General features: G+C 42.0%; 1 protein-coding gene across 1 annotated transcript in view; it reads right to left on the reverse strand.

Moving 5' to 3' along the window:
- Positions 1-15,383, reverse strand: part of LOC115105786 (roundabout homolog 2-like) — a 161,220-nt gene that overhangs the window by 17,573 nt on the left and 128,264 nt on the right. Inside the window, exons 11-17 of the mRNA XM_029628172.2 lie at positions 10,762-10,843; positions 9,944-10,109; positions 8,891-9,057; positions 8,378-8,499; positions 4,291-4,522; positions 739-863; positions 296-467 (exon numbers count right to left, since the gene is read on the reverse strand). Coding sequence (XP_029484032.1) covers positions 296-467; positions 739-863; positions 4,291-4,522; positions 8,378-8,499; positions 8,891-9,057; positions 9,944-10,109; positions 10,762-10,843 — 1,066 coding nt within the window. The remainder of the gene's footprint in view (positions 1-295; positions 468-738; positions 864-4,290; positions 4,523-8,377; positions 8,500-8,890; positions 9,058-9,943; positions 10,110-10,761; positions 10,844-15,383) is intronic.

Below are 15,383 nucleotides of genomic sequence, written 5' to 3' on the forward strand. Positions count from 1 at the left end.
AGGATTATTATTATGGCTAACAGCTCTCAACACATTGTTACTGGACACTACACTAAATTAAACGCTATTGATTTCCTGATAGATCGCTATGTATGTAGCCAGCCTTACAGAAGTCACTGAACCCCTCGTTTCAAACCGTACACATGTGATCTCCGACAATGCAGAATGTATTTTTTCCCAAGTGTGATAAATTGATCAATCATTCTTCCAGACCGCCTGCCTGTGAATCAGATTAGGGTTCCCTGCTATTATGTGGGTTGCCTCAGACCCTGTGCCCTGTGTGTTTATGTGTTACCTATGATAATAGGCTGGGGCTCGCTCTTCACTCCCACCCCCGAGCTGGTGCCTGCCGCCACCTCCACACGGTACTGCACCCCCGCCTGCAGACCCCCCACCACCACCGAACGGATGGCCGCATCCACCGTCTTATTCACATGGAAATGGGTCTCGTTTGCCAGGCACCAGATCTAACACACACACACACACACACACGCACACACACAGGGACAGGGACAGGAATTTGTGGTGAGAGACAGTTGATACCCAATTTCAAATCAAATCAAAGTGTATTGGCACAGGTAAACAGTGTAATAAAATGCTTACCAGCAAGCTTTCTCAATAGGGCAATGTAGACATTTCTTGTAATATTTATACACACAAAAAATACAGTGAACCTGTATACCAGAGCATTTATTCTCAATAAGACTACTGTATCCTACACAGATTGCTGCTCCCTACCTTGTACTCCTGGATGATGCCATTCTGGTGTTCTGTGGGAGGGGGGTCCCAGGACACACTGATGGAGGTGCTGTTATGGTTCCCCACTGTCAGCACTGTCACCTGCTGAGGAGGAGCGCTGGGCGCTGCATGGGGAGAAGGCACAACAAAACACATCAACATAAATATGACCACATACCGATATTCTCATTCCAACAGAAAACTGCTGCTGCTGCCTGCCGTTATGGTTTAACTGAGCACAACAGAGAGCACTGCCTTGATTTATATGAAAATTGTTCAGTGAGGCAGGCTTTCTCTGTAGCAGTAGCAAAGCCCAATGCCACTGCTTTAATAACATTTTTTAAAGCCCAATGCCACTGCTTTAATAACATTTCTTAAAGCCCAATGCCACTGCTTTAATAACATTTGTTAAAGCCCAATGCCACTGCTTTAATAACATTTGTTAAAGCCCAATGCCACTGCTTTAATAACATTTGTTAAAGCCCAATGCCACTGCTTTAATAACATTTCTTAAAGCCCAATGCCACTGCTTTAATAACATTTGTTAAAGCCCAATGCCACTGCTTTAATAACATTTCTTAAAGCCCAATGCCACTGCTTTAATAACATGTCTTAAAGCCCAATGCCACTGCTTTAATAACATTTCTTAAAGCCCAATGCCACTGCTTTAATAACATTTGTTAAAGCCCAATGCCACTGCTTTAATTACATTTCTTAAAGCCCAATGCCACTGCTTTAATAACACTTGTTGAAGCCAACATGTGTTAAAGCAGCGGCATTGTGCTTTGCTGCTTGGGAGAGCCACCACTCTCTACACTTCATGCTTCCAGACTCTCTCTCTCTTTTTCTTCCTCTCTCCAACCTTCATCCCTTACAGTATACTTCAATCTTGCTTTTTCTAATTTCTCATTCCTTTTCCTCTCTTTTAAAGTTGCAACAGAGTAACAAAGTAGCAGACGTCTCTTGGTGCCTTCATAGGTTGAGGGGAATCAACTATAACAGTCCATCTAATAGAACAGCTAATTAGAACCTCTAATGCTACACAATGCTATTGGCCTTCATATTAATGGATCACGGCCAACACATGCAGTCACACACTAGCACTTGGACGCTAAAGATGTTCATATCTGAGCTAAATGAAAGCACTCCATTCTGGTGTACAGTAATGAAGGAGATGCTAGTAAGTCCATTAGCTCTGTGATGTATCGCCGGTAGAAATATGACCTGCGGTGTTTCACGTAATGTGTTAAGTGACACTATGGTAACCCCAAGGCCAATCGTTTGAGATCTAGAAAACACTCTTTATACCCTGTGTGGGCAGACAGACCACTCAGACCCTTTCACTTTCAAAAGCTGTATGGGGATTCAAACAGCTAGCAGACACCTGCAGGCTAACAGCATGGCTATGGGATCGCTTAACACATGGGCCTATTGTTTCTATAGTGTTGGAGGTTCATTATTATTAATTCATTCAGAACACTACAGTAACTTCATACTTTGAACTACCATCTCTGTATTTTCGAGGTACAACTCATTCAAATCCGATTGGTTGGATGGGAAAACTCAGGACTAAAGTCAATTGAGAAGCCACAAGTTCTGTAATGGCATTATACAGTCTGTGGAAGAACCATGTGAATCAGCTACTGGATCAACCTGGACTCAGGGGTAGACTTAACATAGTAATCAAAAATCCGGGACACTCATATGATATATTACGTTTGGTATGGTATGTATATTAATTTGTGGATATCCATCGTTCATTTTGTATGATATGTTAAGAGTTACAATTTGTATGATATGTTACAAATTGCAGCTTGTTGTAGCTAATGTTAGTTAGGTGGCTAGGTGGTTAACACAAACGTTAGCTAGGTGGCTAATGTTAACTAGGCTAGGGTGAAGGTTAGGGTGAAGTTTAGGGTTTTATTTTTCACATGCGCTGAATACAGCTGGTGTAGACTTAACTGTGAAATGCTTGCCCTCAAGCCCTTCCCAATGATGCAGAGTTTAAAAGAGTAACACAAGATGAATAAAATAAAATACACAAGAATGGAGCTATATACAGGGAGTACCAGTAACAGATCAATGTGCAGGGAGGGGAATGAGGTATTTGAGGTAGATATGTACATGAAGGCTAGAGAGGGACAAACTGAACATTCCCAGAGCAGGGGACGTGGAGAACAGCTACTGTGTGGGCCTAATTATGTTAATGTACACAAGGAATAAAAAGAAACCCAATTAATCAACCGTTCATAGAGAGCTGAATCGTAACCTGAGACACCTGTGTAACTTGAGCTTCTGTTCAAATCCCTGACTGACATCAATGTTTGATTTAAATTAAGTAACTGTTCATGTATGCATGTATATGATGGAAAGGGGGAGAGGTGGCAAGACAGAGAGAGAGAAAGAAAGAAAGAAAGAAAGAAAGAAAGAAAGAAAAAGAAAGAAAGAAAGAAAGAAAGAAAGAAAGAAAGAAAGGGGTGGAGGGAGGTAAAATCATAAAGTCACAGCATGAATGCTGTATGCAACAGGGGCATGGCAGGTGACAGCAGGTGTCCAGGGAGAGTAGAGAGAGGGACAGGGAGAGGTGCAGGGAGAGAAGAGAGAGGGACAGGGAGAGGTGCAGGGAGAGAAGAGAGAGGGACAGGGAGAGGTGCAGGGAGAGAAGAGAGAGGGACAGGGAGAGGTGCAGGGAGAGAAGAGAGAGGGACAGGGAGAGGTGCAGGGAGAGAAGAGAGAGGGACAGGGAGAGGTGCAGGGAGAGAAGAGAGAGGGACAGGGAGAGGTGCAGGGAGAGAAGAGAGAGGGACAGGGAGAGGTGCAGGAGAGAAGAGAGAGGGACAGGGAGAGGTGCAGGGAGAGAAGAGAGAGGGACAGGGAGAGGTGCAGGGAGAGAAGAGAGAGGGACAGGGAGAGGTGCAGGGAGAGAAGAGAGAGGGACAGGGAGAGGTGCAGGGAGAGAAGAGAGAGGGACAGGGAGAGGTGCAGGGAGAGAAGAGACAGGGAGAGGTGCAGGGGGAGAGAAGAGAGAGGGACAGGGAGAGAGAAGAGAGAGGGACAGGGAGAGAAGAGAGAGGGACAGGGAGAGGTGCAGGGGAGAGAAGAGAGAGGGACAGGGAGAGGTGCAGGGAGAGAAGAGAGAGGGACAGGGAGAGGTGCAGGGAGAGAAGAGAGAGGGACAGGGAGAGGTGCAGGGAGAGAAGAGAGAGGGACAGGGAGAGGTGCAGGGAGAGAAGAGAGAGGGACAGGGAGAGGTGCAGGGAGAGAAGAGAGAGGGACAGGGAGAGGTGCAGGGAGAGAAGCAGGAAAAGGGTTGAGCTGGTGTCACAGGAAACAGCCCCCCCCCTCTCTCTCTCTTGAGTGTGTCTGTTTGCAGTGTAATAACATTCTGTATCAGCTTCTAGGTACAGTATGTGGCCATTAGCTGATGTAGCAAACAAGTAGTATTGATGTCAAATAATTTCAGGAGTTTCTGACAGTGAAAATAATACCTCCTACACAGTTGGAAATATCTGTTGCATCACTACACATATTGAATCGGTAAAGGTCCTTTACCTTCCTCCAAGGTGCGTGCTGTCATTGATTCACTGTCTGCTCCCTGGAACTCGTTGAAGTACGGACGGACTTTTATCTCGTAGACAACACCCTTCTTCAGGCCAGACAGAGCCACGTCTCTCTCTGAGGGGACCTTCACGTCCTGCACCTGCCAGGCCCCCGGGGAGGGCAGACCTGACGTCTGCCTGTACAGAACACGATAGCCCTGGATAAACTGAGAAGGTTTCTCCACCTGAAGGAGAGAAAAGGAGGCAGACGTATATATATTGCAGATTTTTTAAAGGGAATTTTCAATAATGATATAAGAAAATGTATTCTTCAACATTAGCTAAATCATATCAACTTTGATTCATAGTAACTACTTCCTGCCCATTTAAATACACCACAATCCAACCAAACCAGCAAAACAGAGAGCTACGAAGCTCTTACACCCTGACAGAGTGGATTAAAACCACACGTTATGCTTTTCTGTAAACAAATGGCGTTACTATGGCGAGGGAAAGCTGCAGTGGTGGGGTCTGGGGATGGAGTGTGCAACATAACTCACAGTAATGGCTTGTTAACAGGGGCAGAAGCAAGCAAAAGCTTTTACAGGGCAAATAAAGCAGCTGTTTACCGTCAGCCCAGTCCAAATAAATCATGGAAACGTGCTGCTGATGCTCTGCCTCTACGGTTGCCTGCTTGCATTTCATTTAACGATGTGATTGGTGAATCTAAAAGCTTTATGATCGCCCGCCCCCCACACTCTCTCGTTCCCCTCCCCTCCCTTACCTGTAGTAGAACTGCTTGATCCATCTAGATGCAGCCATAGCGGCAGTAAATATCATAAACAAGCCCATTCTGTTTAGTTTTCCCTTGTCTTATAGGACAGGTATGCTAGGGTATGTTAGGAGATGAGTTTTGCTTGACAATAATAGTATTTGTGAAGAATAAAAACCTACTCTTATTCTGAGACTTAATCTGGCCTGTGTTACAATGTAATTACTGTACATACCAGAAATATTATCATGTAACTAACTGAAGATGGTAGATGGTATCTCAAAGTGTAATTTCAATTGAATGGTATTTTGGATTGTTCCCTTGAATAAGCCATGTTATTAACTAGTGTACCTGTCATAGGTGTGTGTACTGGGAGTAGAGTCAGGTGCAGGAGAGCAGAGTTGTGAACAGGCGCACACTTTATTTAGGCAGGCGAAACCAACAGACGGACGCCACTGTGTCGAAACCTCCAGCCAATGCAAAAGTGCAAACGCACAAACAGTCACAGTAATATTGTATAAACACAATAACATACCTCGTGAAATAAAACACGGAATAAACGCATACCAGTAAAGCCTGTCAACACAGACACGTAACACAAAACAACCTCACACAAAGACATGAGGGGGAACAGAGGAATAAATACATTTAGTGTGATTGGGGAATAAAAACCAGGTGTGCAGGGAAAAAGACAAAACAAATGGATAAATGAAAAATGGAGCGGCGATGGCTAGAAAGCCGGTGACGTCGACCGCCGAACGCCGCCCGAATAAGGAGAGGGGCCGACTTTGGCGGAAGTCGTGACAGTACCATCTGCTAAACAAAACAATGGTGCTATGCAGCACTATACAAATCCCTTTCTCGAAGAGAACCAGATACCTAATAATGTTAAAATGACATCAAGGCACTGGTGCATACAGTGCTGAAGCATATGGAGTGCATGGGTGTACATGCGTGTGCATGTATGTCAGTGAAGGCTCCTCAGTGGAGGAAGGGGAGGACCATCATCTTCAGTGAATTGTATACAAATAAAAATATTAAAACATTACAAAAGTTATCCTTTTTAGATAAAACTACACTAAATATATTCACGTCACCAAATAATTGATTAAAACACACTGTTTTGCAATGAAGGTCTACAGTAGCCTCAACAGCACTTTGCAGGGTAGCACCATGGTGTAGCCGGAGGACAGCTAGTTTCGATCCTCCTCTGGGTACATTGACATCAATACAAAACCTAGGAGGCACATGGTTCTCATCCTCTTCCATTGACTTACACAGTAATTATGACAACTTCAAGAGGATGTCCTCCAACCTATGTTGTCCACCCAATCAAATGATCAGAGAATTAATCTAATACTGGAAGCATAAGCTACAGCTAAGACTGCAGTGCATAAAATGTGGTGAGTAACAGAATAGTTGGAACAGTTTTGAACAAATTCATTTTTTTATAAAAGGAAGGAAAAGCAAGAGAGCGGGAGAGAGAGAGTGCGAATGCAGATAGCTAGTTTAGCCTACTCAAACAGAGAGGGATGCTATGTTAGCTAGCTGGCTATGGCTATCCAACACTGGAACGCTTCCAAGTTAAGGTAAGATTTTGGTTTTATTAATTTACTGCTAGATTGTAGCGGGTTTACTCACACGTTAGTTCTAATGGCTAGAGTACTGACTAGCTATGACATTAGCTAATATGGTGACAACTATGTAGGCTGTGTGTAGTGGTTATGTTATGAAGGTTTGCCTGGAAAGTTTATTTTGCCTGGTCACAGACAACTGACGTGTTGTACACTGAAGTCCACATGCGAAGGAACAAGGTTAGAGGAGGAGAGCGCGTAGATGCGAGAAGGAATTCTACAACAAGCTAAACGATCATGCTGTCTGTATGTGGCTGCTATGAAAGTGAACTGTTTTTGCGTGTGATCAGGGGTGTATTCATTCCACCGATAATATTACACCCTACATCAGCTAGAGTGTGCAAGGCGGTATTGAATGTGTCACTGTCTGTCACCTAGATTACTAAAAGTGTTCTCTCTACCTGTGCACCTAAAATGTAAACTTTAAATCATATGCTAGGTTGTAGCAACCTAATGATAGGTATAGGGAAAATTTGAATATCTTGTAGTAAGTAGCCTTTTTACATCGATTTTACATTGAGCTGGGTTTAATCATACCAATGTTATTTGTCACATGTGCCGAATACAACAGGTGTAGACCTTCCCGTGAAATGCTTACTTACAAGACCTTAACCAACAATGCAGTTCAAGAAATAGAGTTAAGAAAATATTTACTAAATAAACTAAATTAAAATTTCATAAATCAAAAAGTAACACAATAAATGTACATGACAATAACAAGGCTATATACACGGGGTAACCGTGTACAGGTTAATCGAGGTAATTTGCAAAGTGACTATGCATAGATAATAAACAGCAAGTAGCAGCAGTGTAAAAACAAAAGAGGGGAGGGGGTTCAATGTAAATAGTCCGGTGGCCATTTGATTAGAACATGAATGACAGTCATCCGTTATGCTGTAATAGAAAAAAATGCTCATCAAATTTAAAAAAAAATTGGCCACCCTCATCCTAAATGTCATTGACCGCCACTGATGTATGTGTACTTGTGTGAGGAATGGAAGAGCCTCTGTCATTAACCAGTGCTCTCCAGAAGGCAGAAGGGAAATATTAATAACCTCCAGATAAAGAGCTGACTGCAAACCGCTAATGGTGATCTATTTGTCTCAGTGAGAAACATTTGTCTTAATTCCTGCGTCACCCCAAACAATCACAGATTGATGGAACACCAGCTGTCCTTGTACTCCACGTCCACCCGTCTCAGACACTTGCACTGTGTGTGTGCGCACACGTGTGTGCGTTTGTTTATGCATGTGTGTGTGCTAACTGAGAACAGACAGTGGGTGACACAGCATTTATGTGTGAAAAACTAAACTCAAACTGTGTATGAAGCTTGGAGATAAGCAAAGGCTTGGAACTGGCTCTGTTCCTGAACGACCCTAACGCTGTACAAGGCTCATCTCTCTCGCTACTCAGCTCTTCAGGTTCTATACTGCCTGTTTGATTCAGTGAGAATAATAACTCACCACAGAGACAAAGCATCCTTGTTCATACCAAACCTACTCATACTAGTTCCTCCTTGTGACATCTATACATAAATTAATAATTGGGCTCTGCAAGTCTAAATCTTAAATTACAGTGTTTTTGTTGAGTCCCATTACAGATGGTCAACAGATGCTCAAACTGTCAACTGCAATTCTGTCGATATGCAGCATTAAAAACAATTGACAGTATTGATTCCTATCAGTGGTACTCACAGTCCATGTGACCTGGACAGAGGTGGAGCTGATGACCACAGGGTTATGCATGCTGACCACCACATCACCCAGCTCCTTCTGGACACGTCGATGGTCGACACCCTGCACCGGAGGGCTGATGTCTGAGAGAAAACGAGAAAGAGAGAGAAAGTGAGAGAGAGAGAGAGAGAGAGAGAGAGAGAGAGAGAGAGGGAGAGAGAGAGAGAGAGAGAGAGAAAGTGGGAGAGAGACAGACAGACAGACAGACAGACAGACAGACAGACAGACAGACAGACAGACAGACAGACAGAAAGACAGACAGACAGAAGACAGACAGACAGACAGACAGACAGACAGACAGACAGAGAGAGAGAGAGAGAGAGAGAAAGAATGAAAGAAAGAAAGAAAGAAAGAATGAAAGAAAGAAAGAAAGAAAGAAAGAAAGAGGATGATGCCAATTGCGATTAAACCTTTATGAAAATGTTCTAATGGCATGAGGCACACTGAGACACAGTGGTTATTTCTGTACAGTACCTTGGGTGCGGACAGGCTCAGACATGGGGCTTGGGTCTCCGAGACCCTGAGCATTGACCGCTCTGATGATGAACAGGTAAACCGTGTTGGGTCGCAGGTCCTTGACCGTGAACTGTGTGGTCTTCCCGTGGTCAGCCACAGTCTGCCAGCTGTTGCTGACCAGCTGACTGCTCACAGAGAAAACAGGAGGAAGATATTTAGTGAAGCCAAGAAAAGCTTTTACGGAAATAACATACCATACTGTAGCTATGGCAGTCCTATTGTTTTTCACTTAGCTAATTTAACTAGGAACATCAAGACATCTGCAAATCTAGTCTGAAACCTAAACACTTTTTAGTGTTTCAAGAAAACTCTGATCAACCTTGTTGGACTGTACATGATTCTTGTATGCAGACTATTCAGCCAAAGCCCTAGGGTGTATGTGCTTGCCCTGAACATGCCAGTGAACCTTATGCCCACATACATGCATACATCTGTCATTGCTCTGAAAGTTTGAGTGGCTGCTGCCAACACACTGACTCAACTCCAGCCACTTTAATAATGGGAATTGATGGGAAATTATGTAAAATATATCACTAGCCACTTTAAACAATGCTACATAATATAATGTTTACATACCCTACATTATTAATCTCATATGTATACGTATATACTGTATTCTATATCATCTACTGCATCTTTATGTAATACATGTATCACTAGCCACTTTAACTATGCCACTTTGTTTACATACTCATCTCATATGTATATACTGTACTCAATACAATCTACTGAGCCTATGCCGCTCTGTACCATCACTCATTCATATATCTTTATGTACATATTCTTTATCCCCTTACACTTGTGTCTATAAGGTAGTAGTTTTAGAATTGTTAGCTAGATTACTTGTTGGTTATTACTGCATTGTCGGAACTAGAAGCACAAGCATTTCGCTACACTCGCATTAACATCTGCTAACCATGTGTATGTGACAAATACAATTTGATTTAATTTGATTTGAAGTTTGGGGTAATTTACTGCAGCTTCTCTTAGGGCCAAGGTTCCCAGACATACCCAAAGGCCTCAATGACATAGGAGGAGATTGGGGAGCCCTCCTCGGTCCCAGGTTCCCAAGACAACGACACTGTGCTCTTGGTGACATCAGTGACCTCTGGCTTGGAGGGAGGCCCTGGTAGGGTACTGGCATTGTGGGACATGGAGTCTGTGAGGTCACTGGACTCTGAGATGGAGAAAAGGAGAACAGGTTCTTTCAAAATGAATCAAAATGGACAAGGCAGATTGAAGGAGAAACGAAAGCATCAGGTTGATTGGCTTCAATCAATGGTGTGTACTGTACACTCTTAGACAAAATGGTTCCAAAAGGGTTCTTTGGCTGTCCCCATAGGTCGGAGAACCCTTTTTTGTTTCAGGTAGAACTATTTTGGTTAATCAAAAGAGAACCATAGGGCTCTCCCAAAAGCTTGGCTGGTGCGTAAAACCTGTGAATTCAGACAATCAAAGAGGTGTAATGGGTTCAAACACAAAAATATGTTACATACTGTAAAGCTTACTTTATTGTTGGTTGTTTTGCATTTTTTTACTGCCTCAGGGATAGTGTACACAGACGTTTTGGCTTTAGAGCCTTCTTCAGTGTGTAGGTACATTTTTCTTTAATTCCAAACAGCGTTTGTAAAAAACAACAGATTAGCAGCAGGTGCTTCTAATCGGGGTTGCCACTCATCTGCTAATCAGGAACTATTTTGGGTGTCACGTAGAACCATCTGTGGAAAACGTTCTACATGGAACCCAAAATGGTTATAAGCGTTCTCCTACGGGGACAGTCGAATAACCCTTTTCGGTTCTAGAATAAAATGGATACATTGTTACTATACCTCTGACATCCAGGAAGGCACTCCATGAGGTCTCCCCACTGGAGCTGGTGGCCACACAGGTGTACAGCCCAGAGTCAGATAGCTGAGGAGGACAGAGGAACACATCAGAACACATCAGAACATACACTGACCAGACAGTTGACAATAAAACAACGGTCTTCCCATTTATTTCTTTAAAGAGAAACAACCAAACATGCATCCCTAAAATTGATCATACAACTGACCAACCAAACATTCAGCTGATGAACAAATCAATCAACTTCTCAAATAATAACAGTTTGGAAAGATAAACTTTTTTATATAGAGTACAGTGCCTTCAGCAATTATTCACACCTCTTGTAATGTTACAGCCTGAATTTAAGATAGATCAAATTTAGATTTTGTGTCATTGGCCTACACACAATACCCCATAATGCCAAAGTTGAATTACAAATGAATAAAAAATGAAATGCTGAAATGTCTTGAGTCAATAAGCATTCACCCCTTTGTTATGGCAAGCCTAAATAAGTTCAAAAGTAAAAATGTGCTTAACAAGTCACATAATAAGTTGCATGGACCTTGTGTCCAATAACAGTATTTAACATAATTTTTTTTACGACTGCCTCGTCTCTTTACCCCACACATACAATTATCTGTAAGGTCCCTCAGTTGAGCTGTGAACTTCAAACACAGATTCAACAAAAAAGATCAGGGAGGTTTTTAAATGCCTCGCAAAAAGGGTAGACTGGTAAAAAAGCAGACATTGAATATCCCTTTGAGCTGAAGTTATTCATTACACTTTGGTTGGTGTAAAAATACACCCAGTCACTACAAAGACACAGGGGGCCTTCCTAACTCAGCTGCCGGAGAGGAAGGAATCCTCTCAGGGATTTCACAATACGGCCAATGGTGACTTTAAAACAGTCACAGAGTTTAATGGCTGTGATAGGAGAAAACTGAGGATGGGTCAACATTGTAGTTACTCCACAATACTAACCTAAATTACCTAAAAGAGTGAAAAGAAGGAAGCCTGTACAGAATAAAAAATATTCCAAAACATGCATCCGGTTTGCAATAAGGCACTAAAGTAAAACTGCAAAAATGGGGCAGAGAAAATAACTTTATTTCCTAAATACCACGCATTATATTTGGGGTAAATCATCACCGATTACCACTCTTCATATTTTCAAGCATGGTGGTGGCTGCTTGTCATCGGAGAGGACTAAGGTGTTTTTGTTTTAAAGAAATACACTGAATAGAGCTCAGCACAGGCTAAATCCTAGAGGAAAACCTGGTTCAGTCTGCTTTCCAACAGACACCGGGAGACAAATTCACCTTTCAGCAGGACAATAACCTAAAACATAAGGCCAAATGTACACTGGAGTTGCTTACCAAGATGACAATTAATGTTCCTGAGTGGCCTAGTTACAGTTTTAACTTAAATTGGCTTGAAATCTATGGCAATACTTGAAAAGGGTTTTCTAGCAATGATCAACAACCAACCTGACAGAGCTTGAAGAATTCTAAAAATAAAAATGTGAAAATATTGTACAATCAAGGTGTGCAAAGCTCTTAGAGACGTACCCAGAAAGACTCACAGCTGTAATCAATGCCAATGAGATTCTAACATGTATTGACTCAGGAGGTTGAATACTTATGTAATCAAGACATATTGTGGTTTAAATGTTCATGAATGTTTTACAAATGTTAGAATTGTTGTTCCACTTTGACATTACAGAGTATTTTGTACAGATCATTGACGTTTTTTTAATTTTTTTTTTTTTTTTACAATTAAATACATTTTAACCCCACCTTGTAACAGAACAAAATGTGGGAAAAATCCATTGACATTAACCCTCCAAAAAGTAATTCATAAAACGTTTTAATTTACATATGTGCTAGGAGGCTAAGTGTTTGTTTCTTGGGCTTCAGGAATGTGAATGAAACATTTAAAATAAACTGATTATAAGTATGAGGGGATATCAGTGAACAAATGGTCAAATCTACGATGGCGCCAGTGCAATGAGTGGAGCTTACACAGTTGTTCAAAAGCACATATCAGACCGAGAGCCTAATGGTTCTTAGGTAGTTATTAATAGGTTTTAAATTAGAAAATGATCTCTTCACAGAAGCGACAGTTACAGGAATGGTAAAAACAGTTTGATTGCCGTGGCAACATCAGGGAAACTGGGCAGAAGGGAGTTGAGCTTGAAATACAGCAGTTCTGTAACATCTTTAATTAATCCTCTCATTCTCCTTAATTGCCAGCCTCAACACATTACGGAAAGAGATTCACTGTATAGGAAGCTCTGGGGACAGCTCGTCTGAATATTGGGCAACCAATAAATTGACAGATGCAAACAGATTATCATCTTTAGCAGACAACAGTTCTTGGGGCTTGAACTAAAAAAAGCTGTTTGCGATTTCGTTCATACTAGTGAACAAGCGCTTAAATTGTGTGGTTGCAATATCAACAGTCCCTTATCTGTGTTATATCTTGGCATGCATCATTCAAGGCTACGTTTAAATTGTGTGCAGAGCAATGTCTCAGAAAAGACTGTCTAGGTTGGTAATACTCAATATATAAAACAGTCGGTTCCACGACCTGGGCCTACAGGCAGTGGTGGAAACATTTGCTCACAAAAAAAGGAGAATTCAGAAGATCAGGGGAGTCTCTCAAGTTGGATTTAATTTAATTTGATTTAATTTACCTTGAATATTGCAGCCCAATAGCCAGACAAAACCCGCTGAGTTCAACAATAAATAGTGGCTGAATTTGTCCTTAAGCCGACTACTTTTTTCCTCATTGTTTGGCTATTTGATAGAGAGAGCGAGGACGGCTCATGTCATTCAGGTTCAGGTAGCCTATACGGGACAGTTAAAAAAATCTAGCTGATTAGTATACTGTTGCATCAAACATTTATTTTACAATCTGCAATGTTTGAATTTGCCACCAGCCGGCAGTATAAAAATTGCAGCATTGTGATACCATATAGACCTTCATGAAATGTTAGGCTTAATATGAGAAAATGACGACCAAATAGGCCTACCAATAAACATGTATCTATTAGCTAAAGCTAAGCTAAGCCATGGCATTACAGAAAGCCTATCATCGATAGGCATGCAGCCGCATAGACGTCACCATTTCAGCACTATGGACAGTGAAGGAATACCTAGGATAGGATAAAGTAATCCTTCTCACCCCCCTTAAAAGATTTAGATGCACTATTGTAAAGTGGCTGTTCCACTGGATGTCTTAAGGTGAACGCACCAATTTGTAAGTCGCTCTGGATAAGAGCGTCTGCTAAATGACTTAAATGTAAATGTAGTGATCAGTAGTCTATACTTAAATGTTTTTATTTATTTAAAGGGGGGTCCAGACCTTGCAGGGGAGTCCAGAGAAACTGAGTTATACCAGTGAAGGCACTGTATGCTCATTAAAACCAGTGTGCCTTTTTGATAGTAGTAATATTGTTTGGTGGTGATGCTTGTTGGCTCCATTTGTCTTTCCAGTCCAACCTTGATCCCAGTTGGCCTTCACAGCCCTTTTGTCAACCTCTGCTATTGAAAGGGTAGGCAGCAGTACACAAAAAATGCATTAACCTCCACTGGCCTGATTCGCACCCAGGGAGAGAGGGAGTGCGTGACAGTGACAACAAGAAGACAGAGCGAGGGAAGATGTGCTGAAAGTGCTGAAGTTATAGAAAAAACTAAATCGCTTAGTACTAGTCAGCCTCCCACATCCTCAGCCCTATCATCATCAGTACAGATCAGACACAGTGAAACAGGGACATGATAATCTATTTAACGTTGGCCTCTTAAATACTGGGGCTGCTCCCTTACACAGTCTCTCTCTCGCTCTCCCTTGTTCCCGCTCTCTCTCTCTCTCCTTTGTTCCTGCTCTCTCTCTCCCTTGTTTCCTCTCTCTCTCTCCCTTGTTCCCCTCTCTCTCTCCCTTGTTCTCTCTCTCTCCAAAATAGGAGAGGGTTGTCAAACGTTTTTGGGGGGTTTGGGAAGGGTTGTGTGGTTGCTGTTTTTTTACAACTGCTCTTTTACAAGTTTTACTCCATCATTTCTTCCACCCTAGCCACATTTCCTCACCTGCTTGCGTGCACCTCCCCAAAATCACTGTGTTTTGGTACTCCCCTTATGCAGTACGCTATTCCATGTGCTAACTTTTACTATACCACAGTATAGTAAACCTAACGGTCTTGTATGCCGTAGATCCACCATTTATAGTGACAATAGTGGTAGGTGGATCGTTTGTCCAGATCTGCAATAGGCTAACTAGCAATCAACTAGCAATCATACCACACATAAAAACATTCAAAGCTGCATACACTTTTTATATGAATCAATAGAACAAATAGGAATAGCTGATAGGCAGTAGAGACATGAGACACACAACTAAAACAAGTACCCTATTGATGTTGTTTAGGGACAATGCAATGATGCTACCTAGACTAGCCTACCACCCCACAATGCAATGGAAAATTGCATTATTGTTTTCCAGTGAGTACAACATTCTAGCCTACTCTAGGTTGCAGTGAAAATGTCATTTGAATATTGGCGCAAAAGCCCTGTGATTTCAATGTTTCAAAGTTGTTTTGGGTCTACTCTTGGCAGTTTATTAGGTCTATAAA

The sequence above is a fragment of the Oncorhynchus nerka genome, linkage group LG22 (genome assembly GCF_034236695.1).
Source record: "Oncorhynchus nerka isolate Pitt River linkage group LG22, Oner_Uvic_2.0, whole genome shotgun sequence".
Taxonomy (NCBI): Eukaryota; Metazoa; Chordata; class Actinopteri; order Salmoniformes; family Salmonidae; genus Oncorhynchus; species Oncorhynchus nerka.